General features: G+C 44.7%; 1 protein-coding gene across 2 annotated transcripts in view; it reads left to right on the forward strand.

The window, feature by feature from the left end:
• The window catches only part of pdia5 (protein disulfide isomerase family A, member 5), a 31,372-nt gene extending 7,601 nt beyond the window's left edge, over positions 1–23,771 (forward strand). For both annotated transcript variants that reach the window (XM_068329726.1, XM_068329725.1), the window contains exons 4-17: positions 3,059–3,142; positions 3,238–3,283; positions 4,430–4,522; positions 5,207–5,267; positions 6,409–6,476; positions 7,856–7,947; positions 10,464–10,535; positions 12,070–12,206; positions 15,433–15,503; positions 16,154–16,317; positions 16,487–16,617; positions 18,618–18,688; positions 22,853–22,987; positions 23,666–23,771. In XM_068329726.1, the coding sequence (XP_068185827.1) occupies positions 3,059–3,142; positions 3,238–3,283; positions 4,430–4,522; positions 5,207–5,267; positions 6,409–6,476; positions 7,856–7,947; positions 10,464–10,535; positions 12,070–12,206; positions 15,433–15,503; positions 16,154–16,317; positions 16,487–16,617; positions 18,618–18,688; positions 22,853–22,987; positions 23,666–23,746 (1,306 nt within the window). In that variant the 3' untranslated portion in view covers positions 23,747–23,771. The remainder of the gene's footprint in view (positions 1–3,058; positions 3,143–3,237; positions 3,284–4,429; positions 4,523–5,206; positions 5,268–6,408; positions 6,477–7,855; positions 7,948–10,463; positions 10,536–12,069; positions 12,207–15,432; positions 15,504–16,153; positions 16,318–16,486; positions 16,618–18,617; positions 18,689–22,852; positions 22,988–23,665) is intronic.
• Positions 23,772–25,931: the final 2,160 nt, after the last annotated feature.

A 25,931-nucleotide genomic window follows, 5' to 3' on the forward strand; every position in this document is an offset into this window, starting at 1 on the left:
TCTGCAACATGGTGACGCTTTATGTTCAATCCCAGCCCCAAAGTCTGTAGAAATAATGCATATAAACAGACATTAATCAATAAATGTCTAAATAGTTCCAATCAAGCCGATAAATCAGTCCACCTCTAGGAGAAACTATTATTTAATTGACAAGTGCTTAATTTCCAGCTGTTTTGCTAATCTGTGATTCTATTAGTCCCTAAAAACCAAATTGTTTTTATGTAATAAATGTTATAAAATTGATTTAACAAGCAGTTTTAGGTGACATTTTATTGTACTAGAATTATTCTTGAGATAAATTAATAATAAGAGTAAGAATACAAAATGCTTGAATGTTCAGATCTTTATTTCTCACTCAGGCGGTTGGATCTGGACAAAACAAGCAGATTTTCCATCTATTTGTATATTACTTTACACTTGAAGAACTTTTTCCAGTACATCTGTCTGTCTGGAGTGAAACTATCCCCAGTCCACACTGAAACAACTGTAAGGCGATCCCTGGATGCAGGAAAGAATTGTTTACTCCATGCACAGCTAGCTTTGGTCCCATGTGATTCGACTTTGGCTCGTTCTCCTCTCAGCCTTTTCCTGGTGTTCAGTTCCACTTACGATGTGTGTTTCTTTACACCTGTCAAACCATCAACTCCAACCTCTCGTCTTCCTCTCCAGAGAGGAAATTATATCATAGAACAGGAAGCTGTGTGGAAAGGCAGAATGTCCCCTTTGACTCGTGATGCTCATAGCAGCATGCACAATATCACAAGCTTATCCACATTAAAGACCAGGCGGATGGAGGAAGAGAAACTCGGCTCCAAATGTTCCCAGGGAGTCGTCTGAACCGGTGTCCTCATCCTCCTTCAAAAAGCCGCTGTGATGCTTGTCCTTTTTCTTTTTATTGACTTTTTAACTCTCATACCTTTCCTGGCTGTAAACGTACAGTATCCTCGCTCTCTTAAATTTTAGCATGCTAACACGTACTCGTGCTTAGTGCAGATTTATTCCGAGCCAGTTTCCTACTGCGGGAGCCGGGTTCATCGCTGCGGGCCACACAGATCCGGTGCCAGCCTCGGTGGTGAAGCGCTATGCCGTTTGGCAAACTTGTCCCACCATATCAAATGGGCCGTTTCCAAATCGGAGCTCCAGCTGCGAGCTCATGGTGGGGGGGGGGGGTCGCATATCACAGCAAAAAGCATCGGTCCTGCCAAGAAAAGGAGGCTAGCGAGGCCAGAAATGACACGCTCTGAACAGATGACAGGGACCCGAGTGTTGGCTGACATCGGTCTGCAGGGGAAGGATGATCTCACAGGAAGGGAGTCGAGGTTTGTGCGGCCCTGCTCCCGTTCATCTAGGAATTTAGGACGGGAATAGAACACGATCAGAAACATGTCTGGTCTGGATCAACAAGAGCAGCAAGGCACAGATTGGGATTTGTGTGTAGAAAAGAATTAAACGGCGCTGGGGTGTCGTCGTCTTTACCTGATGAATCCATTATTAATCTGTTCAAACGTGACTCCGTTGACTTCACCAGCCCCTCCTCAGGTTTGAAACCCTTTTATCGTCATGCCGTTATCAGCAAAGGAGGACATTGTTGGGGACGAGAAGAAAGATTTTTTTAAAACACTCTGTCAAGTTGAAAGCAAACAGCACTTAGTCTTTATTATCTTCCTTCATTCAAGTAATCGATTCAAGTCAGTCAGATAATTACTGAGATCTGGAGACAAAAGGACGTTGTCGAGGAAACGAAAACACCAAGAAGTTGAAAACAAACGTCAGTTTGAGTCGGGTTCATCAACCAGTGATTGGAAATGTTAAATCAGGTACAATTTGCTACAGGCTTCGATTGTTGTTTAGATTTGACACCTATCTGCCTGCCTCCAAGCAGTGGCAATAAAGGAAAACCTGGTGTTTTGTCATTCCAGCCCCCCCCCCCCCCCCCCCCCACACACACACACACACACACTCAAAAGTGCATCCTTCGTTATTAATTTATTCACCTTAAGTTTGTTGAAATAGACAAATCATGAAAAAAAAATCACATCAACATTTTTCCCAGAATCCAACATCTTCAAATGTCTTTGGTTGTTTTGGTCTGCAGTCGTGCAAAACCAAGAAAATCATCTGATTGTGTCCTTTGAGAGGCTGCAAACTGACATATTTTCATGAGAAATGACTTGGATGAGAAATAAAAAGGAATGCTAATCGACATGTGACACGTTGACGTCCGATTCACGTGGTAGACATATATAAAAGATTTCAACCTTCCCTGGAATCAGAGCATCGCTGCAGAAAGCCAACTCAGATCAAGGGTTGGTTTCAACCTATCAAAATAATTCCCACAAAGAAATAAATAACGGAACAAAATAAACTGAAAGTAAAGCCGACTTGTTTTCTCACATCCACGATTTAGTCGAAGTTGTTCGTGAATCTGATGACGAGGCGTCACCCCCACGTACATGTCGAGGTCACATCTGCTCCTGTCATGCTCCGACCGGCGCCATCTGCCTTCACGACTCAGCAGAAATATGGCACCAAAGCACACAGGCGTTACCTGAAGTACTCCGTCAGCACATGAACGCACAGACCCACACTTCCTGTTGTTACGGAACCCCATTTCTGGTTCGCTCTGGGTTGTAATTGAATTCCATCTCGTCGTATCTCCCCCGTCTTTATTACGGAAGAGGAAAGTCTGTGATCAGGCCTCACTGTGGCAAGTGTGAAGTACGCGTAGGTGGCTTGATGCATATTTATTTCCTTTCCAGCTACAGAAAAATTACAGAAAAACCCATCTGTACATTTTCTAAACTTTCTGTGTGCTGACACCCGACGTGTTCTTATCTGCATTGGTTCCGTTTGGAGATGCTGCCATCATTTTGTAAAAAAAAAAAATTTCTTTTCCTGACTCTTAGCTAAGTCTGAAAGCTTTCTGTCTTTGACGCTCTGGATAACGAATGAAATAATTTGCTTTCACAAATCAAATCAATACAATCAATCATTTTTAACCGTCCCTCAGATTGCTTTCGATATCTGATCTTTTTGTATTTCTATCTTTCCGTCTCAGCGATTCGGAGGGTCGTAAACTCTGTAAGAAGGTGAAGGTGGACCCCAGCTCCAGAGGAGACGGATCAGAGCTGCTGCATTACAAGTGAGTACCCAGAACCTCAGAACTTCTTCCTGCAGCAGGAAGCTGCCGCGTGTCGCTCCATGTGGACTGAGTGCTGAACCTGCTGTGTCTTGCAGAGATGGGACATTTCACACCGAATACAACAGACCCGCTACGTTCAAGGTGAGCGTTCTGCTTCCATGCGGCACTTATTATTCTTTCTCTGGCACCCAGTCTCTTTCCATTTCAGCTATTTATTTAGTTAAATGAGAGCAAGAGGTTCATTAAACAATGTAGGCAAAGCATATAAATGTGTTTTCTCTGTTTTTTCTGTGTCCTTCCTTTTAATACGAATGAAAACAGCCACAGAAAATAAATAAAATAAAGGGTGAATAAAAGGGCTCCGACTGCCTTTGGCTTGTTTTCTGTATAAAGTAGCCATGAAAGCGGCGCAACAGGGTGAAAAAAGTCGCTCGTCGTGATGAACCCCCCCTCAGAGAAGTGTGGCTTGAATCTGAAGCTTTTACCCACCAACTGGCCGTCCAGCTCCACGGCTTCACTCTCATTCTCAGAAGTCACTTTTCAGCCATAGCAGGCAGCTGCTTTCAATAAAAAATGCTCCACAAACCCTCTGAACTGAGCTGCAGAGCCAGCTATGTCCCCTTCAGGGACTAGAGGAGAATTTAGTACTGATCTGAAATCCCAGGTTTTACAAATTTGAGATTTTTGAAACTTTGTGATTTAGATTAAATCCATTCCCTAATAAAGTTTCCTGCGATACGCGCCGCTGACTTCTTCATCTGGTTTCATCTGCGGTAATGAGAAAGCCATTATAAGAAAATCTGCAAGCCATCGCAGCTTTTTGTTTTTGTTTATTGCTTGTGTTTTTCTCGTATTTCTTTACCTGACAGACGGAAAGACCTCTTAAACAATAAAACGACAAAAGTTCTGGTTTGTCCCATCACAGAGTCATCCTGAAAACAACATAGTAATCATTAAACATTCCGCATGTGTCCCCCACTGTCAGCGTTATGGTGCTGCTGAATGAAATATTTCCTGCTGTTGCCTCTGAAGACATATGGTTGGTTATATTTACAGGGAGCTACACCAAGTCCATTACCAGACACTTAAAGGTATTAAAATAGTTTTTACACCCAACATAGCGGTCTGTATGAGCTTCCACCTGGCGCAGCCTACAGTGGTGTCTTGACGTGACTTCAGATAAATCATCACTGGTCTCTTTGCACATGCGCCAGTGATTTTTGCATGTTTAAAGTCTTCTCTTTTCACTGATCTGTCCTTGTTTTCTGCTTTTCTTTCCCCGTCCAGTCCATGGTGGCGTTCTTGAGGGACCCATCGGGGCCCCCGCTGTGGGAGGAGAACCCCGAGGCAAAAGACGTGGTGCACATAGAAACTGAAAAAGTACGTACCGACCTGAGCAACCCCTCTTGAGCTTTTCATTGCTGAATTGCGTTTTTTGCGTTAAAGACGGCAAAAATCAGCATTTGAAGGCGACGCCGCAGGAGCGCCACGTCTGCTATGCTAAAGTTCCTGCGTGAAAGCAACATGTCAAGGCGTTATCGGAGCATCGACCCACACCGGGTGGGACGATGCTCCGATCAGGAAAACTTCCGGCGCGTTCGCCCACAGCCAGACGACCTCAGACGTTTGGTTTAATGAGAAGCGGTCGTGTGCTTTTGTCGGCTCGTCCACTCCCGCCTGGAGGCTCGTTGGAGGTGTCAACAAAAGGTTGTGCTGAGTGCGTTATTTTTGTTTTGTTCAGCAGTAGCCGAACTCACAAAGGTGATAATGAGAAGCAGGAACTGGTACCGGGCTCGATCTGCCGGTGTCGGTAGAAGAAAGCCTGTTTTGTCTTCCTTTGCTGATGAGATGACTTACAAACTGCTGAAGAAGCAAAGATTAGGGCGCATCTAGTTTAGTGTGACGCTCTGCATTCTAACAAAGAGACGGGGAATCTGTGGAACAAACTGCCAGCGTCAACATTAATCAGAACGCTCTCAGACACACTAACGTGTTGAACTTTTAGCCGTGCATCTATTGTCCTAATTATCCTCTATGAACTCTATTCCTCTCCTCATTTTGAAGGATTTCAGGAAGCTGCTGAAGAAGGAGGAGAGGCCTGTTCTCCTGATGTTCTACGCTCCATGTGAGTCCATTCATTAAAGGCTTGAGAAGGAGCGCCAGGAGAAACTGGTTTCAGCTGTAATTGTCCAGAAAGTGTGAAAAACGTACCTTGTTTGAAGAGAGGAAAATAAAATAGGTGGACTACATCGATGCGGTGAGGTGTTTTTGGCAATACGTCACCGTCAGGTCGATACTGTGATGAGATCTGGGATATTTATCAGAGCTGGCGCTCGCAGACGCTTTATCATCTAGAACCAATGAGCATATCCATAACTGATTGATCAGTTATATTTAATTGATCATAAGCAGTGATTGTATTGCATTATTCTCTTGGAAATGGCTTCATAGATTGGCCAAATTATTGACACATCAGTCCAGCTGCTTAAGTCAGGAACCAGTTGATTCCTGTGTTCAGGGGTCGATGCCTGTGGGAGGATTTCACCACCAGTCGTCAAATCTCAAGGCTGTCGTTGCAGAAAAATGCTAATATTTCTGAAACAGGCGGAGAAGAACAGTTCAAAACAAAGACCAGAATGCAATGCATCCCCCTAAACATACAGGAAGGCAGCTGTTTGTAGTACCACCAAAACAAACTGGATTAGAAGAATCATGACTCGTGGTTTAGATTTCAACATTGAAACCGCTGATCTCCGTTTTCTCAACCTCAGTTTCCTGCTCACAGATTTACGCTTTACCACTAGAAAGTACGCTGAAATATTTCAGAACACATTCCAGGCCAGAAATGTTGCCCTGATTGCTTCATTATCCTTAAACTCTGGATTCTCAATTCTGACTTTTACACTCCGTGTCTCTGGAGTCAGACACGCAACAATGCAGAAGTCCAAAGTTTGGTTTGAACAACCACCAGAGAGCCGTCGGACATCCTCCAGATGACAGATTATGGGTCAGAGAAGCTAAGCTTTGTTCCTTTGCACGTCACAGTAATGAAAAGCTGGTTTAAAAATGGTGAAGTTTGCCTCTCACGCCATGTGTTACTTGTTTGTTCAGTGGTTTTCACTACATGTGTTCCACAGCACACAGAACACAGTTCGCTGCTGTTGCCAAAACCCTTTGCAGATGACGGCAAATCTTTCAACAGTGCAGTGATGGTGCTTTTTTTATTCCTCTGTATTAACTTAATGTTGTTCCTTTCTGTATTACAGGGTGTGGTGTGTGTAAGAGAATGCAGCCTGTCTTTCAGCAAGCGGCCACGGAGACCAAAGGGAAATATGTAAGCTCTCAAACAACGCCGTCGAACTTAACGGCTTCTTTAAGTCTGATGAAATGTTTCAGCTGCGAATGCCTGGATGCTCGGCCCGTTCTTATCATTTTCTCCGTTTTTATTCCTCGCAAAGCATCTCATGGGTACCATACCCCTGCAAATTCTGCCACCGTGGGTTTAGATTGGGCGGGATAAGAACCCACGTGGCTTTTTAAAAGTGGTCCAGAAGCCCTGATCCTCTCTTCTGGGTCTGATTTTTACGTCGTCTGTGTTTTGGTTGGTGTTGATGCACCAGTCCAATTACAGCGGCTTCTCCAAAAGCCCAGCAATTGCTCCAACTGTTCTGCTTTAATGATGCTACTCTGTATTGTTCTGGTTTACTGTATTCTCATCACCAGCGCTGTGAAGGGGTCATGTGCTTCCAGCTTAACTACATCTGTATGGATTAAATGTCAGTCCAGCCGGTTTCCTCCCAACTTTCCCTCCGTCTCCTGTTCTGTTCTCCCTCCCGATCTCTAGAGTTCCCCTGGAGCGGCGTTGTGTGTTTCAGACGTGTACTGTTACACCAGTGAAGGAGGTGTCGGTGCTCCTTTCCCAGCTGTTGCAATGTGGAGACACATGCGCGAAATCGGCCTTTTGCATCTCTAGATGTAAAAGGAAATATTTCATATTTGTGCAAAACAGTTTGTCGTCGTTCTGCAGTCACATTTTTGTTTTTGTATTTCTTAGTTTGCAGTTACTGCACTCTGGCTCTGTCTGCATGTTAATGAAGGAGAGGCTGATGAAGAGTTTTGGCCATCAGTTAGATTTCAGAACTTTCCTCGTCTTGTCTGAAGGGGTTGAATCTCATCAGGTCACATGACCTCTTAACACATTTTAAAGCATTTTCTTTCCTTCACGGGACAGCAAGTCAAAAAGCTCCAGCAGATAATCTCATTTTATCCTGTAGCAGAATAAACCCATAGGTCAGGATTTCCCTCCACTTCTCTTTGACTCTCTGAAACATTCCCAAATGATTCAGGGCATAAATGACCCTGGAAAAAGTGAATTAGTGCTTTTTATTAGCTCATTTTATGTTGTTCTATTGCTAATAGTCTAAATCCATCACAAATGCATAAAAAGTCATGTTGGTGTTTTTGCTATCTTTTTAATTTATGATAAATTTCCGTTATTTGAATAAAAGTTGTGTGTTTGTTTTGTGAGTTCATCCTCGCTCGTCGACATTCAGTGATGTTTCCCTCCTGGTCTGATTAATCCTTTATTTAGTTTTACCGGCGCTCCGACAATGATTAACCTGGACTTTCTGGTGGCTCGGCCTTTCTCCTCCTCCACCTCCACGCCGAGCTGCATCTCATTCTCCTCTCCGTCTCTTCCTGTCTCTCCCTAAGGTGCTGGCGGGGATGAACGTGCACCCAGCTGAGTTTGACAGCCTCAAGCAGGAGTACAACGTCAAAGGCTACCCCACCTTCTGCTACTTCGAGTAAGTTCACGAGCAGCGCCACTTCAAATAGGAGGTTCAGTCCAGACCTGACGGTTGGGGGGGGGGGGGGGTAGACCTGATGACCTCCTGGTTCACGGGGTTCAGGGTTTGCTCATTCCAGTGGAACCAAAAGTTTCTGATCCGCTTTTGGATCTTCTGAAGCTTCCCTTGAAGGAATTTAATTAAGTCGAGGGTCGTGTTAAATGGGCGGTCAGTTAAATGGGGTGTGGCGTGAAATTCTTGACCATAAATAGGATGTAATGATGATATGACGTCTGACACAGGGTTAACAATACAGCTATCTTTTTAAAGTGAATGATGTTGCAGACATATCGTCTCTGAAAGCGATTTCTTTAATTCTTCTCAGACCAAACAAAAAACCTTTTCTGAGGCCGAGTGCGTCTTCAAGACGTATTTAATTATACAGAAAGTATGAAATACATGCTCTCTTTTCTTGGCTTTGCACTGAAGTTGAGCGAAGTTGAACTTTTCTGCTTGCGGTTGTTTGGAGGGCGCCCTCTGTCAGGAGCCCCCCCCGCCGCCCCCCCGAGTCGATGCAGCTGCCTTAGTGATAACACTGAAGGTGTTGCTTCCATGCTGCTCCAAGCATTTCATCGCTAACAGGCCACACTGAGTAAAGACTTTCCACAAAGTTACTGTGTGTTTATTTATTCCCACCTTAATGGTGTGTGTGTGTGTGTGTGTGTGTGTGTGTGTGTGTGTGTGTGTGTGTGTGTGTGTGTGTGTGTGTGTGTGTGTGTGTGTGTGTGTGTGTGTGTGTGTGAGATGCTGATTCAATGCTCTGGCCACTTTTTACTAGTGTTGGATAAAAATTGCGCTGCTGGTAATCTGATCATTCCAGTTCACCCTTTGTTTCCAAATGGATGCAGACTCACACAGTAGGAGAGGAGAGTGTGAATGATGGTGTTTGTTAATATACACGCACACACACCCCCCAGCCAGAACATCCCTCCTCTCCCCCCATATTTACAGTGTTGTTAACTGCATCCCGGCGCTTTGCTCCTGATTCCTCCTGCTCCGTCTTTATCATCCCAATTTCCCCATTAAACACTCTCTCTTTCCAGTCTGGCCTTTTAATTAGGCCGCTACTGATTAAGTGTCTCTGTGGTTCACCCGTGTGTGTGTGTGTGTGTGCACTTCTATTGTGTGTTAGCATGTGTGTAGCCACACGCACACCCTCTGCGCTCATTTGTGTCTGAGCCTGAGCCCCGGTCCGTTAGCTGGGAGCACATTAGCGTCAGCGCGGGGGCTAGCTAACGACCATCTGAGCCCATCGGCTTCAGTAATGAGCCCCTCACTGATAAACAGCAGCTAATCACTGCAGGCCGAATCAGCATCAGCACCGCTGGAGTTATCTCGCCGCTGCACCCGCTGTTCCTGCACTCAAGGTCTTTCTCCTCTTTCTGTCCTGCAGATTAAAAGCGCTTAATACACCTAACGCAGCACACCTTAACTTTATCAATGAAACAAACAAGTGAAGTTAAAGGCCTCCGCGTCCTCACCGCGTCCTTTTAATCAGGAAGAACAGCACACGCTGTTGGGAATACGACATTTATTTTGCATCTCCACAGCTTGATTGTACAGGGTTTTTTCATGGGTTATTTTACCGCAGCGGAGGTGAAGCATGCGTGTAAAGAGCTGGTGATAAATCTCACTGATTGAATTCCAAGCAGCTGCTTTAGTCGGTCCACTTAAAATGCAAGTTTTAATCTGCAAATCCTGTGTGTGTGTTCTGGTGTATCGCCACTAACAGAGCCGTGGCAGCAGGGCTCGTGTTTGGCCGGAGTCGCTAACCGTCGATGCTGATCCTTCAGCGCCGGGTTGAGCCGCCACGTCTGTCCTCCTGCTCCCGTTTAGTCACAGCCAGAAGAAGAGGGGGGAGATAATTTTATTCCTATGTAGGAATCTGCTTACGTTTGAATCTTTTCAGACTGTTGAGCTGAGAAGATACTTCTAGCTCATTTCAAATGCATTACAACTTCCAACCTACAAAATTCAAGCCAGCAGAGGCCGAATTGGTCTAAAGCCTTCTGTCAGCTCTCATGAAGCATTTCCTTCAGGCTTCAATCTCATCTGTTTATTAAAGGACTGAAGCAGCTCCTTGTCTTTCCTACAGTTATTGTGATTCTTTTTTATCCGTCGTGCATCTTTTCGATTTCTTGCTTTCTGCACCGTCACTTCTGCAGGACACCGTGAGGAATCAATCCTCTCCTTTATTGTTGTTTGAGCAATATTCTCCGAATCCTCGGTCAGGCTTTGTCTCGACTTCAATCGAGGCGACGTCTCCATGTGTTTTCTGTCTGTACGTTTTAGCACAGATGTGCAGTGAGGTATAAAATGTCCTACAAATGCACCCAGTAAAGCAAACATTTATAAAAATGTGATTCATCTACATGTACTAGCGTCACTTTAAAACTCTGAGATTTAATCATGTCCAGTAATTGTGACAGATGGTTTAGAGGTCATCACTTTATTCTTTTCTTCTCGTCTTTTAGGAAGGGGAAGTTCCTCCACCACTATGAAAACTATGGAGCCACAGCCAAGGATATCGCCGACTGGATGAGGAAGTGAGTACGGTCTGAACCGCCACGCCCAGTTTTTAAGGTGCAACAGCTTCATATTGTAATAAAAAAGCAGAACAAGCTTTTCTTCCTACTTTAAATGCCTGACTTCACGTCCACCCACGATCCTCATCGCCCATCATCTCCCCCTGACTCGCCTCCCCGCAATGTCGTCAATCTACACCTGCCTCGCTTCCCATCTCATTTTTCTTTCACACCTTGGGTCACTCTCTCCTGCCTTCCCCCCAACACGAAGATCATGACTGTCCACAGGGCAGCCATCGCCGACCAGAGGATGTGTTCCAGCTCCCCTCTTTACCCCAGAGGTGGAACGACTCTCTGCCCGGTCGTCAGCTTTTACTGCGATGCTTAGTCAGGGCCCGGCAGCGTAATTTACAAGTGGTTGCCGTGGTGGCACTCAGGTTGACAGAATGTTTTCCGAGCTTTAATTTGGGTGATAATTCTGAGGCTAATTACACCTCATCTATCTGTTAAGAGATAAACAGTGTGTTTGGTCTGTTTTTCCTTTCTTTAGCAGAACAAAAGGAATAAAACGTGACTAGATTGACTGTAGAACATTCAGATTATCTCATAAATACATCCCATAAACATTTTAGAAGTCTGGCCTCTCGTGTGCAGTTTTTCCTATCGGAGCTTCTTTTCATCGGGCGATGCATCACGCGGTGTGCTCATTGTGGAATGACCCCGATTTTGATCTCCTCTCTTCTGCCTTCTGTGTTTTGATGAAGTTTCTCTTTTGTAAAACTCACCGATGATTTTTTTTTTTTTTTTAATCCTCCTGTCAATTTGATTTGTTATAAACTTTTCTGTTTGGTTAAACGTTAGCTTTTGCCGTTTACTCTGTCTTCTGTTTTTAAGCCATCTGAGGCCGTAAAGGTCAGAATCAACGCGAGTCGATATTCATGGTAATCAGTTTCTGCAAATTATATTTTTTGCTGTTTCCGTGGAAACTTTCTTGTGAACCTGAAGGCGGTCGTCTCTTCCAGAGAGTCACTTAGCTTCTCAAAACTTTGCATGCATGTATGCAGTTTTAATTAGTTTGAGTTATGGTTTCCATGGAAACGTGGTTCTGGGTTACGAACGGGTGGTCTTCTTGTTGGCGGCGTGCATCCAGAACGACGTCCACCGCGAGGCTCGCTTGAGGTGCGGAGGACTCGTCGCGTACCGATGGATTTGTTGTTGGGATGTGTCTCATCTGTAGGTGACGACAGCGATATCCTGTGTGTGTGTGTGTGTGTGTGTGTGTGTGTGTGTGTGTGTGCGCGCGCTTTTGTTCTTGGCACTGCAGGACTGTGTTCTGTCATCAAGGTGGGGCTGCTTTGTTCCAGATGTGTGTGTTGTGTGTGTGTGTGTGTGTGTGTGTGTGTGTGTGTGTGTGTGTGTGTCATACTGGGTGGAGTACAAACTACAGCTGTGTCTCATTTTTGCACTAAACACATTACACAACGGCTGCTACGTGTCTGCTTTTCAAAACTACTTTCACCTATGTTTCCCCTCCTTTCTTCCCTTCCTGCCTCAGCCCTCACCCCCCCCAACCAAAGACCCCCGAGGTTCCGTGGTCGGAGACGGACTCCCCGGTCTTCCACCTGACAGACGATTCCTTTGACGGCTTCCTGGAGGAGCATCCTGCAGCCCTGGTCATGTTCTACGCCCCGTGTGAGTAGTTTAAAGAGAGCAGTCATCTTTGTTTGGTCTCTGATACGATAAATATTCTCCTGAAGCTCCTTTCTGTGGTCCAGTCACAGTCATAATAGCGCAGCAGCGACACAGCGATACCATTCAAGGGGAAGCTGGACTCAGACTGGCTGCCGGAGCTTTAGTTTTCAATCCGTCAGTCAGTCTGGGCTCGTTCTCTCAACATAACACTTCCCCGCTGCCGTATGGGTCACATAAGCCAGCTTGTCATTGTTATTCATGCACCATAACGCTGCTGTTACACACACATATCTACACACGCCAGATTTTTTCACAGTCGGACTTCGCTCCCTGTTCCAGATGGCGTTGTGTCAGTCGAACCCTCCTGTGTGAGGAAACTGTCCAACGGAGAATTTGCATGTTGATAAAGTGAGACCCGTAGCTGTGAGGCCGCGCTACTGCACCGAGTTAGCATCGCAGGGTTTTTCTCCCTCGTAACTCCTGACCTCATCACCTACTGCACTCATCCCGGTCCCATACCCCACCGCCACCACCACCGCCCCCCAGCTGTGAAAACAAACCGGAGCGCGCTGCTTTTCCTGAGCTGCCACCGAGGTGATGATTCATTGTTTTTCAGAAATGAACAGTTTTGCTGCACCTCCAGGTTGTCAGGAGCAGCGCTCTCTGCCCTCAGGGCAAACACACTCACCAGCTGTTGAAGTGATTACGACACATCCCCAACAGACACACACACACACACACACACACTCTATAGATGCCCAGACTCATTACAGCTGAAAAAATATATTGGCTACTATTTAAAAGTCCGTCGGCAAGGAAAAAAATGTCCTGGTTTAACATTTATGTAAATACTATTGGCTGGTTTGGAGAAGCTAAGTGACATAATCTGTTAGAAATGCAGAAACAGTCAGAATATTTTCAGGCTTCATTCACAGCATTAGCATCTGAATTCTAAATCAGTATTTAAAGCTGCATCGCTCCGCTAATAATTTATTCATTATTCGTCCTGCTGCTGTTTCTTTCATTTTAAACGCAGCATTTCTACACAGTCGCCGATAAAAATTAAACTATTAATAATATAACATTGCTAGTAATAGATTCCTAATGGTGGCCGCTGCTTCTGACTTATTTAAACATTTCCAATCTCTCCTGAGAAAAGTAAATTACAGAAGTCAGAATTGCTTAAAAATGTGCTCCAGTCATTATCTGTTGGTGATCAGCCTTTTGAAAACAGCCATCAAAGCGATTTGCTGTCCTCCGTTCCATAAAAAACAAAGGCAGGCAGCTGTAAAGTCATGAGGGCGGACTAACGGCACCAAATATTTTATTTATGTAACCACTATTAAAAAAAAAAAATCTATATTGGCCAGAAATGTTTTCTTAACAACATCCAGATCAGAGTCGAGCAAAAGAGAAAATGTTTCATCCAAACTGGAACCGCCTCCGTGAATCCGCTGCTAAACAGACAACCTTTGATGAAAGCAAATAATCACCATTGATGCTGTCATATAAAATGCTTGTGTTCATTTAACAAGCAGGGTTTACCTTCTTTTTGGGTTTCTCTCATCTTTACGGGCAGAAACGCTGACTTTCAAATCAAAAGTTTACTCTGATCCTGAAGTAAAATAAAAAAATTAATTAAAAAAAACCCAGAGGAGCATCATAAGAGAATGTTCCTTTCAGACAAACACTTGGTTTGGTTTTACGTTTATGTCATTTTAAATGACATTACAACACGTTTTCTCATTAGTGATTTAGGGCCGTCCTTCTTGTCCTCATGTGACGTCACACGGAGGACCTGAACATCACCTGTAGACACCAGGTAGTCACCTGTACCCTTCACAGCATGAGCAAATCATCTAAAACAAACATAATCCGACCAATAAGTCCAAAAATTAGCCCTCATCAGTCACACACACATGCATATACATACACACACACAGACACACACAACTACACATAGGTGTAGAGATGCCCAGTCTTGCAGCTGCAGTGCAGTTTCTTAATGGTCCTGCTGTCAGAGTCAGATTAATGGTCTCCCGGCTGCGACTATCTGCTTGCATTCTGTCCACCTCTCAGCAGAACCGGTCTCACTGAGCGATTCGCTGCCCAGAGCCCGATTGTGTCCAAACCGAGGTTCCTGTGTGTTTATTTTTTGGGGTAAACAATCTTGTCCCATCAGATGTCAGCCTCCAATTCCTAAATGTTAGTTTTCACAGCGTAACTGGAGGTTTCGGGACCTCATTTCAACATCTGTCCCAATTAGCCGCAGGGCAAGTAGCCGTTAGCTCGTCATGCTGCTGCAGCAGAGACAGGGAGGATGACCTGACAGCACCCCCACAGAAACCACCAGCCCGCTTCAGGTTCCGTCACAGCTCCAGAGTGTTTTGTCCCGTCGCGTTGAAGGGTAACACAAAGTCCTTCCCCTCCGTTTTTCCAATAAGCCACAACACAATCTGATGATCAGACGCCGCAGCGACACAGTTGAGAAAGAAGCAGCATATCAGGCTTGATTTATGGCTCTCACGGCGTCAGACGTCGAGGAAAAGAATTCCTGAACAACTTTGACAAGGGCGATGGGCCAGGTGTGGAAATTTATCACATTTGTTTGGTGCATCTCTGAGATGCAGACTGAATACACACCGCCTGAGAACTTAATGCCAAACATCTGCAATATGTTAGACATACGAGTTCCTTTAGATCCCAAAATAAAATGTTTGCCGGCTGCTAATACAAAATAAACAGACGTCCAGACCAGACATGGAAACACATGTATGGAGACACCTCCACCCCTGAATAACAGATTAAAGACATGACCAATGATGTCCTCCTCCTTTAGCATCGAGGAGGTGTTGAGCTGATGACAAAATCCGGTGACGATGATTTTAATTTAATATGAAATAAGGATTAACTTTTAAATTTAGGGGTTCCCATCTGATAATATTTTCGGATCTTCCATCTGATTAGGATTTGTCTTTCAGCAGTTCTGGCTCTGGGGACAGACGTCATCATTGATATCAGCTCTGAACAGATGGTTTTAAATTGTGTTGTTAAAGTTATTTTCATGTTATTGCCTTTTTCTAAATTCAACTTCTGAAAAAGCTGTTTTTAAGGTTCTTTTTCTAACGTTGACTTTCTCCAAGATGACGACCAATAAATGCTTTTTGTTCATGTTTAAGGACGTTTGTTTTGGTCTTGGCTCTGATGTGTGTCTTGACCCCTTTAGGGTGTGGACACTGCAAGAAAATGAAGCCAGAATACGATGAAGCTGCTGAAATGCTCAACAGAGCAGCGGACGTAAGTTTCACAAACCTTTATTTACCCGCACCTCCGTATCGCTAACACAGATGTGTGTCGCGGCGCCTCGTTACCCCCTCAGAATAATCCTTCCCTCCTCTCGACCCTGGGGGCTTTTGGCTCATCTGACTTGCTGGTTTCTGGTCCAGCACCCCGGCTCTCGGTGTGTTTCTAATTATTCGGGTGTGTTCCTTGTCTCTCGTCTCTCCGTCCTCCCCCCGCCGGTGGCCGGGGCCTGTAAAGCTCTATCCTAGTGACTGAAGCAGTTATCTCATCTGGACGTCCCCCCCGGCCCGACGCTTGGACCCTCTCCTTGTGGCTCTCTGCCCAGCACTGGAGGTCAGCGGGGGAAGCAGGGCCATTATCTAATATGGATGGACTGGAGCCTCTCTCCCTTGGAGCCCTTTAAACCCAGAATATAATTTATTCTTCTCCTTTTTGCTTCACTTCTCGTGTTACTAATGCAGAGCTTTTTATCCACACACTCACTTTTTCCACAAAGGTTAAACTTTGATTGTTTCCAAAGCGGCCTGCTGTTAATTGGTGTCATGTAATGGCTGAGAGGAAAGGACTTTAATGGGTCTAGCTGGACGGATTATTTTATTAAAATCCCGCACAGTTTCAGGTTTTGTGTTGCTCCTTGCCCTCAGAGTCCGGGGGTCCTGGCGGCGCTGGACGCCACGGAGCACAAGGCCATCGGCGATCGCTTCAAGATCTCCGGCTTCCCGACTCTCAAGTACTTTGAGAGAGGCGAGGAGAAATACACACTGCCACAGCTCCGCAGCAAAGACAAGATCATCGAGTTCATGCACAAGTGAGTTATAGCTTCCCTCCTCGTGCAAAGCTGTCGTCCGTGTTTGTTAGCTTCCAAATATTAACGAGGCAGGAAGTGAGTTACAGGTATAGGCGTCGGCGTCCTTCATCTTTGCCGCACCTTGTATTCGACGTAAGGAACCGTGCTTTGCTTCCTGTCGTGTCTGCAGTCCTCAGGCGCCGCCTCCACCGGAGCAGTCCTGGGAGGACAAGCCTTCCGGCGTCAGCCATCTTGGATCTGAAGACTTCCGAGAGGCGCTGAAGAAGAAGAAACACGCTTTGGTCATGTTCTACGCTCCCTGTAAGAGCTTACGGATTTTCACATCATCCCTGCCTGTTCAAAGAGAAATACTCTGAGAAAGACTCGTCTAACAGAAGTCTGGGTTTACTCTTTAAACAATTTTCTATCATTAACCGCAGACACTCTACAGAAATTGTGCAATTTCTGCTCGGATCCAAACTTCAACAAAAATGTGATCACGGCCCCGCTGGATTTGATGTGATCACAAATCCCGGATGTTAAACCGATGTGCATACGTAACCCAGAGCCGTCATGCAGTGTATACACCCCGCCTAAGCCGTGGGGAGACTGAGGAATGATTCACATGGCTGAGAATAGACACGGGTTCACAAAGAGAACAAACTGCACCTCACATTTCACACTTCCTACAGTGTCGATTTATGCTTGAGTCTTGAGAAGCAGCTAATCAGACCAAGAAACGTGGGAGAAAAAGCCGCCGTCTTGTTAAATGTTAGCACCAGAGTGACCTTTCTGTTGCTTCACTACGCCAGCCGTCGTATTCTGACCTTTCAATATGCACCCCGGCCCAAAGTCTGACAGTTTAATTAGTTACAACCTGATCGGAGACTCTGTGAAGTTTAGATTGTCGAGTGCTTCAGCTGACCGTTTCTGAAGCTCTGCTAACCGAGGAGGAGGAGGAAGTTACGGCGGTTTAAAGAACCATCAATTGAAAGCGTTAGCCGTTAGCTTTGAAGGTATCGAGGCGATCAATACATCAGCTCTTGTCTGTTTTTGGAACTGGCGTGACTGGAAACATCTGGCTCAGGTCAAACCTCTGGCGTGTCCAGTCTCTGCAGCTCAAACTAACTTTGTTTTGGAAACGGGTCACGACCTGTGAACTAGTTAACTTTGTTAATTCTAAGTTCCCTGATTGACAGACGCCACCTTTAGTCCTCTGTCCCTATTTTTTGTGTTTCTGGTGATGCCTTCAGTGCCAGGCGTTTCCCCAGCGCTCAGGCTGCTTCCTGAGGCCAGAGAAGAAAAAAAAGGAGTGATAACTGAAATATTCCCGCACCCCGTTTGCCCGTCTTCCTCATTTCCACGCCCAGGAAATCTCCGGCGACCCGTCCGGTTCCCGACACGAGGCCAGACTTGACATATCGCTCACTTCTGTGTTTTTATGCCGCTTTCAGAATTGTGACAGAACCTTTAAAGGCCATTTAATGCTGAAACTAAAAGGGTGCTTTAGCAGGAAATGGATTTACGAGCAGCGCCGGGACCCCGGCTCACGGAGGCTGTTCTGGTAAATGACGGATCTGTAATTGAGTTGTGGGCAGAGTAATCGCGTGTTTGGGGAACGCTCATTGGCGCGTGAAAACGCCTATTTATAAAAACAGTCGCCGTCAGCCAGCGTGTGTGTAGCCTCGCCATTTTCAACTTGATGTTTAATGCACACGATGTCCTGCTTTATTGATTATATATTGATATATGTTTCAGTAATACTGAAATATAGTTTTAGTAATCTGGTTGATTGATCGATGACTTCCTGCAGCTCTGCTGGAATCAAGCCTTCTGTAAAGGAAAGGAAACGTCATCACACCGCGGTTTGAACGCCCTCCTTCCTCTTGAGCCAGATTTATAGTCGCGTCCCCGTCATCTGATGTGCAGTAGAATCAGCCCGCTGTCTATAAACCTGATCTGTCTCTGTGGTTGTGTTGTGTTTGTGTAAGTATTGACTGAGCCGCACACAGAGCAGCAGACAGGGTGGTCGTGTTTACGACAGCGATAAAGACATTTACAGTCTAACGCGCCAGTGAATGATCTTTAGTGCGGCTTTACCTCTGAGTCACTGCAGGACGGGAAAAAAAGAAAGGGACGCGTGCCTCATGAGCAGGTTTGAGGCTGAGTAAACCATGTTTGGAAGTGGTTTTATTTGTGTGTGTGTGTGTGTGTGTGTGTGTGTGTGTGTGTGTGTGTGTGTGTGTGTGTGTGTGAGGACATGTAGCTGGATGTTTGTGTTGTAATGAAGTCCCATCTGTGTGTTGTTGTTTTTTTCCCAGGGTGTCCACACTGTAAAAGCTCGATACCCCACTTCACCGCAGCAGCAGAGCTCTTTAAAGAGGACCGCAAGGTTAGTGACGCCCGTTCACGCTTACATCCACACGCTTTCACAGTCCAGATGCATTCTGGGGCCGCGCAACTAATTTAAACATCAGGTAATCTGGAGGAAACGATTGGTTTGCATGTCATGTCTTCATTAATTAGAGGTGTGTTGTTGGCATAGCAACAACCAAAAGCACAGATTTCATCTCACGGCTTTAAGAGGCAGACGCGCCGGTGGCAGGTTCCTGTTCACATGACAAATTCATCAGGTTGCCGGGTGACAGATCGGATCCGCTTGAGCACAACGAGAAAGACGAACGTCTGCGAGAGCAGCAGGAACCCACCGAGGTGCAGAAGGCGTGGTCGAAAAAAGAACAGCTAGGATGAAGTAAATGGCATGTAAAGACAAGGGGCGATCATGTGGCCCTCCAGGAGCCCCTCTAGGAGCCCCTTAGGATGAAGTGTTCTCAGATGCAGACTGGAAACACTTCGTGGTCAGATGTTGTGACGGATTCCAGCGTTTTGTTTTCTGTTCTACACTCTGCACACGCGTCGAAGGGCTTTCTTCCAACTCAATAAACCTCAGATAGGAATTAGTGAAATAAATTAGTATGGAGGCCTGCAGAGGACATATTCAAAACGTCTGACCTTTCACGGTGGGATCCTGAAAGCGCCACCTTGTCCCTCATTTTTGTCTCCACGCGTGCGATGTGGGGATTTTGGCAGCGTACTCGAAGCCTCTAATCAAATCCTTGGCGCTCGGTGCTTCAAGGTCACTGGAGGTTCATGCCATCAACAACCAAACACTCCTCCTCATCCTCCTCCATCACTCTTTTCCCTATCGGTTTCCTGACATACTCCCACTCCCGCTCTTCCAGTTAATACCCCCAGACTGCAGAGTGATGTGATTCCAAACCTTATAAACCTGAAATGTTTGGAGTTTCTGTCTGGATCCAAAAAAATCAGACCCAATTTTAGTTTAAATTTTTGCCAGACTCTTCTCCACGTTGCGCCAGTCCTGCTCAGACGTGGCCGTTCTCTCACTTGTTAGGAATTTTTGATAGGAATTAAATTGTCATTAAATTGATGAAGGCTCCACGCTGTAAAAGATGTATTCTCGCGTGGCTAAAAAACACAAACTATTAAAATCTTGGCTACGTAGTGGAAAATAAACTCACACGCTTGGGCTTCGTTTCGGCGCTCAGCCGTGATGTTTGGATCCGTGTCCTGGTGAAACCGGACCGCGCTGCCAAACCGGCCACCTGCGGGGGTTACATAAACGAAGACATTCAGGCTCTCCTCCTCCCCGCTGTTCCTTCAGCGGGCAGCGGGGGTGTCAATTTGAGAAGTGTGTATGTGTTTGCTTGGCGTTCCTTTGTGTTGACAGAGCCCCGAGCCCCGGGTGTGTTCCACCGGCCCGGCGTCGATCCCAGTCTATCAGCCGCCCCGGCCTCATTTACCAAAGACAAACACAAGCTTAGCTCCAGCTTTGAAGGTGCAAACAGCTTAAATTTCACATGGTGAAGCGTGTGACGGCGTGAAGACCTCATCCTGAGCCAATCAGCAGCAGCCTGAGAGGCGAGCGTCGGCTGGAGCCGCTGTTTGTCTTTGTCACCGCAGCAGATTCACACAGAATTGTCTTTCCTCAAAGGCTTTGCCTCAGACGACCTTTTCAGTCGCTGGAAAGTAAACACTCAGCAGAAATTTACTGACCTGAAAATGTACTTAACTGAAATTTAACGACCGATATATGAGACTAATAATGAATTTTCTTCTTTTGTCCTGCAATAAATCAAATAAATGTTCCGTGAGGAGCTGTTAGACTTTGTGTTGTGGAGAGGCGCGGGGGCACGTAAACAAAAACATTCCCTCTTTTGTTGACTGACATTCAGTCTCATTATATTTAAGAACCATCCATCACTTTATGAATGAAGTGAGGAGTGGGACAGACTTGGAGGGATGGTAGTTTTTGTCTGGCGCATTTTTGGTTTTTTTCATGAAAGGTTCTGCACACAACAGCAACAAAGAAAAGTGCCTTTTGCTGTTTTGTTTCCATGGTTACAGTTTGAATTTAATGTGATTTAGTGATCGGGTTTTGTCTCGGATCGGGATTTTAAGTGCGTAACTGAAAAATTGTTCAATATTTATTCTCAGATGTTTATTCCCATACCTCCAGGGTAAATCTTTCATTTATGTATTTTACTTATTACCTTTTTCTCAGGTGTCATCAACAAGGTCTAAATAACATTGATGTTTCTTTAATTGAATTAAATCTACCACTGATAATGTTCCTAACATTGTCAAAAGATAAAATACTTTCACCTCCGCTCACTTTAGTGTTTTCCAGATTTTATTGATTCCTCCAAACTTTAATAAAGTTTTGAATAAACTGTTAAACATTTATAAGTACGATGAAACAAATCCCAGACTCATCTTTGATATTCGCGTTGAGTTCACTGCCTCAGTCCCCAGCTTTGTTCATTCAATACTTCTGTTACGACATGGAGGGCGACGATGCGTGTATTAATACTACAATATATAAAACAGGAATACATACATAAAATATGAGTCTTTGATTGTCTTCATTTCAAATCCTCTCTTCAATATGAATCCAAAATCTTCACAGATCAGCTAATAAATCCGTATTTATAAAATATCACCCTTCAGGTAATTCACTGTGGGATCAATGACGGGATCATGTGAAAATAGATCAATGAAATGAAATGCAGACCTTTGGAAAACCAATTGTCAAACAAATCTGATTGATTCCAGGCTGGGATGCGCCGTCGGGGTCACATGATGATCTGTTGGAAGTAGAGGAGGTTGTATTTATGTGAAAACAACACGTCAGTGGTTCGTTAGCATTCATGCAGATCCTAAACATTAACATTCTGTCTATTGACTTTTATTTGGGCCTTTAAATCGTGAGCTATGCTTGGGCGTTTAATCAGTTCTCCCTCTGCAGCAGATCTGTCGTTTCCATGTTCACCCCGGGTCAGACGAACCAACAGGAAGTGATTATTTGATGGTGATAAGTTCAGCGTGCGACTCCCTTAGAGAGAGAGAGAGTGACATTTGGGTTCTCCAACAGGACGGCACTGAGTGGATCATGTATCAGCGAGGCGGCATTTATGCCTCATCGCCGCAGCTCGTCGCTAATCGATGCAACAGCCTCGCAACATAAATCTCCCTTGTTGTTTTTATGTTGGAGTGATTGTTATGGGATTTCCCTCCCTCCCCCCCGCCCCCCTCGCAGCCGCTCACTCCAAATGGTTTAGCTGAAGAGAAATGCGTCTGTCTTTTAATTTTTTTTCCAAACCTGGAAAAGCAAACTAGTGATCAGAGCTCAGACGAGGAGAATCTGTTGATCCTTCTCTTCGCCACAGCTGAGCGCCGCTTTGCATATTGTTGTTGTACACTTGATAAATATTAAGTTCTCTTGTAATAGCCAGTGTGTACAGTTCTTTGCTGATCTACAATTATAATAAACTTTATTGTTCCAAAATAATGGTGATACACACACACGGACACAGTAATTGAACCTGAACATAAAAATCCTGGACGTGATTTAAAATCATTGCAACAGAGCAATAAAATAGGGAATTATAATTATTGAATATGAGCTTAAAACCTCCATAAATCTGTTCCAAATGGTTTTAGGAGGCGTTAGATGTCACAGATCTCATCGGTTTTATCGTACATACGCGGGGCAAACAAGTGCTAGAATTAAACTTCATCATGTTGTGCTTTGTGTTTATTATTAGAGTGAATAACTTCCAACTTTTCTAAAAGCAGATATGAAAATGTGCATCCATTGTGAAACTGTTCTTCAAGCGTAGCTTAAGGGAGGCTTTCTAGGATACAGTCCATGCAGCAAAATATGCTAATATGCAAAGTTCATGTTTTATTAAAATATTCATTTAAAGGTCTGCGATATAGGATTTATGGGTGTCTGAATATAAAATCATAAGTTAAGTTTTCATGAGTGAATCAATCACTTTAACCGATTCCTGCTGTTTTTATTACCTTGGAATGACCCTTAAATGTTTAGTGTATGGTTCCTCCTTCTTTCTACAGTAGCCCACAGTGGACAAACCCAACTCTGCAGCAGAAATCCTGTGTTTTTCTTATTTGAAGGTAATTTTAAAAGTGATAAAATCCAACTGACTGACTGGTGGTGTCTCTGTTCCAGATTGTGTACGCCGCCGTGGACTGCACCAAAGGACAGAACCACGACTTCTGCAAGCAGGAAGGCGTGTCGGGCTACCCGACGTTTAACTACTACAACTACGGCAAGTTTGTGGAACGATACAGCGGAGATCGAGGGGTAAGCGGTTCCACATTTTCACTTCCTGTAATGAACTTAAAACTGGGCAGGTGAACCTGAAGCAATGGCAGTCTTCCAATGACAGTTAAGGAGGTAAAGGTAAAGCCCAATCAGGTTTAAGCTCCTCTGACAAACCTCGTCCAGAAATCTTACTTGTCTCTGAAAGACAGATGGAGTAATGTATGGGAATTTTCCTTTTACTGACTCTGCTGTTCCAGCCAAAATGTAAGTGCATAAAGTCCAAGTAGCCAGAAATCGAATGGGTTCAACTTCCTGCCAAATGTTGGTCCGGGGTGTCTGAACGTGAAGGAGATAAAGATGCAGGGAAGTGGCTTCAAATCTCTGAAAGCAGACAGAAATATTGTATTGAATAACTGTTATTTATGGGGGAAGGTTACGACCTTAAGCAAAGTTTTAAACAATTGGCAGCAGAGAACAAGTCGGGTGACCCATAATGCTTTGGGAAAGGGCTGAATTGACTTTGACTGGATTGACTTTGACCTTGTTGTTGGGGTTCTTTGTTTATTTCTCTTATCTGTGCTGTCAGCCCAAGTTTAGATGACGTTTAATGACAGGACTCTGATCTCCATTAGGTTAGAAGAAGACATTTCAGGTCTGATAAATGGCTTCAAATTCTGAAGCCATCACTGAAACTGTCCTTCCTCTCTCTGTCTGCAGGAGACGGGCTTCGTCGGCTTCATGCGCAGCCTCCGAGAACGCGATCAAGAAAAGGTCGTCAAGAGGAAGGAGGACCTTTGAGGGCGGTGCGCTGGGGGTGGGGGGGTGGGCGTCGCACCGCACAGTTTGTCATTGCACTGTGACACTTGACCCTGGCGAGGGGCCCTATCAGCACTGATGTGGGAGACATGATGACCTCAGCAAAAGGCTATTTTTTATACCACGGCGACCACGTTTGTAATCAACCCAACGGAGTACCTGCAGATGGACCGACCAATCGAAACTCTTTATTTACATGGATATTCTGATGGGTAGAAAACACATAAACTAAACACGGTGATGTCTTCTGTTGGTTTGTTTTTCTCCAAACACTGTGACTACATATGTGAAGCTACACCCTAAACTGTATCTATGCAATACTGACCCCTGCTAGTTCGGGTGGGGGTCTGCGTGGCTGACTGACACCTGTGGTGGTGGGCATTACTATTCATTAGAGGTGGGGTCCTGATCCTGTCCTGTCCACCCTGCTCTATCTCTGTGATTATTGACCTTTTGGTTTTACACCACCTCCATGTCTGGAGTCCAGAGCCATCAATAATATTGTTTTATTATCATCCACGGATCAATCGGACGATAAAAAATGTGAGGTAACGAGTCGCTGTAGCAACACGAAGTGATATCCACACCAAAGGCTCGATATTCTGCGTGGTTCTGGACCGTCTTCACTCTTTTTGCTTGTGGAAAAGAACTTACACGTCTTTGTTTGGTTAAAATTGTGGCCTTAATAGTATCAAAATTAGATGAAGTGAAATAAAAAATAGCTGCGAATGCAGGATCGTTTGAGTGGAGAAGGATCCGAGGTCCAATCCCTCAAGTCATCCGAGTCACAGGAAGGAAAATCAGGAAGTGACAAATATTCCTCTGCTCCGAATCATCCCATTCACATCTGTCCTGATTCCAGATGGAGTCTCGTTCCCTCAGACGGGATGTCATCGATGCTTTAATGAGGGTTGAGCATGGGAGAAAACATAATGGTGGTTGGGGGGGGGGGGTAAATACTGTATTGCATGTTGACAATAAAATCTAAAGCATTAATCTTTACGTGCGCTGAAATAATCCACATCCCCAGTGTCTGCTGGGGAGAATAACTGAGGTGCCGGTGAATACTGTGGGAATCAGGTGTTTCTGCATTCGTTCTCCCATGCGAGCCCCCCCCACCACCACCACCTCCAGTAGCAGAATGCCGTGGATCCAGAGCAGCCGTCATTACTTTTCTGGCTTTTTTTTTTTTTTTTTTACATTATGCTGTGTGTTTTCAACTCCCACGCTTCAGCCACTATAAATATTTTAAGGCTTATCTGTAGCCGAACTTGTGTTTTATTATTCAAGACTGCTTTCTTTGATTATGAATATGGTTCTCAGGGATAGCGAAACACAATTAAAGGGAACTAGTTTGTTTATAATTTTGCATTCCAGCTGAATAATTTGGAGCCCATATATGTCACCAAATTAAGTATTGTTTGCACTTGTGTCCCACTTAAAAAAACCAACAAAAACAACCTGGTGTGTTGTCCTCTTTCAGCGCTATATCGAGACGTGTGTTGGACATTTTGTTGGTAGTTTTGTGACTGAACCTTTCTAGGCCCGATGTTGACTCTGTGGTTCTAAATGGACTCATTCTAAGTGAAAATGTCACCAAACTCTTGGTTTTTGTTTTTTTTGATTGTTTGTTTTCCTGACCTTTGTTTACAGTTTTCATTTGTTGTTGTTGTTGTTTAGGAGTCTGTGCAGTGACATCACACATCAGCTGAATCACAGGAAGATCACCTCTGTCTTATCCCAAAGGAATCCGTGTTGCGTGGGCATTTGTCGCACTTAACGCCAAGAAGTCATTGCTGCCTTTGTTGTTTCGTGCCCAGTCATACCTACAGTTTTTCCTCAAGCGGTAGGGACCTTGCGAGAGAAAAATAATAATAAATTCAAACTTTTCAAAATACAGTTTTTACTTGTTATTATAAATCTATGCACACGCTGCTTTCTTTATTTCTGAAGATTTTAGTGATGCTTATTAATGATATTCCCATCAGCCTGAGCCGTACAGAGCCTTCGATTATAATAAATTGTTATGCGAACATGCTAAAGTGATAATAAACCTGCCAGCCTAAACATGCTGAGCATTTAGTGATTGCAAAATTGTATGCAAACATGCTAATCTCGTGATATGAGTCAGTCATACTTGACCTTTAACAATAAAAATACCAAGTTA

This window comes from Antennarius striatus, chromosome 12 (genome assembly GCF_040054535.1).
Source record: "Antennarius striatus isolate MH-2024 chromosome 12, ASM4005453v1, whole genome shotgun sequence".
NCBI lineage: Eukaryota > Metazoa > Chordata > Actinopteri > Lophiiformes > Antennariidae > Antennarius > Antennarius striatus.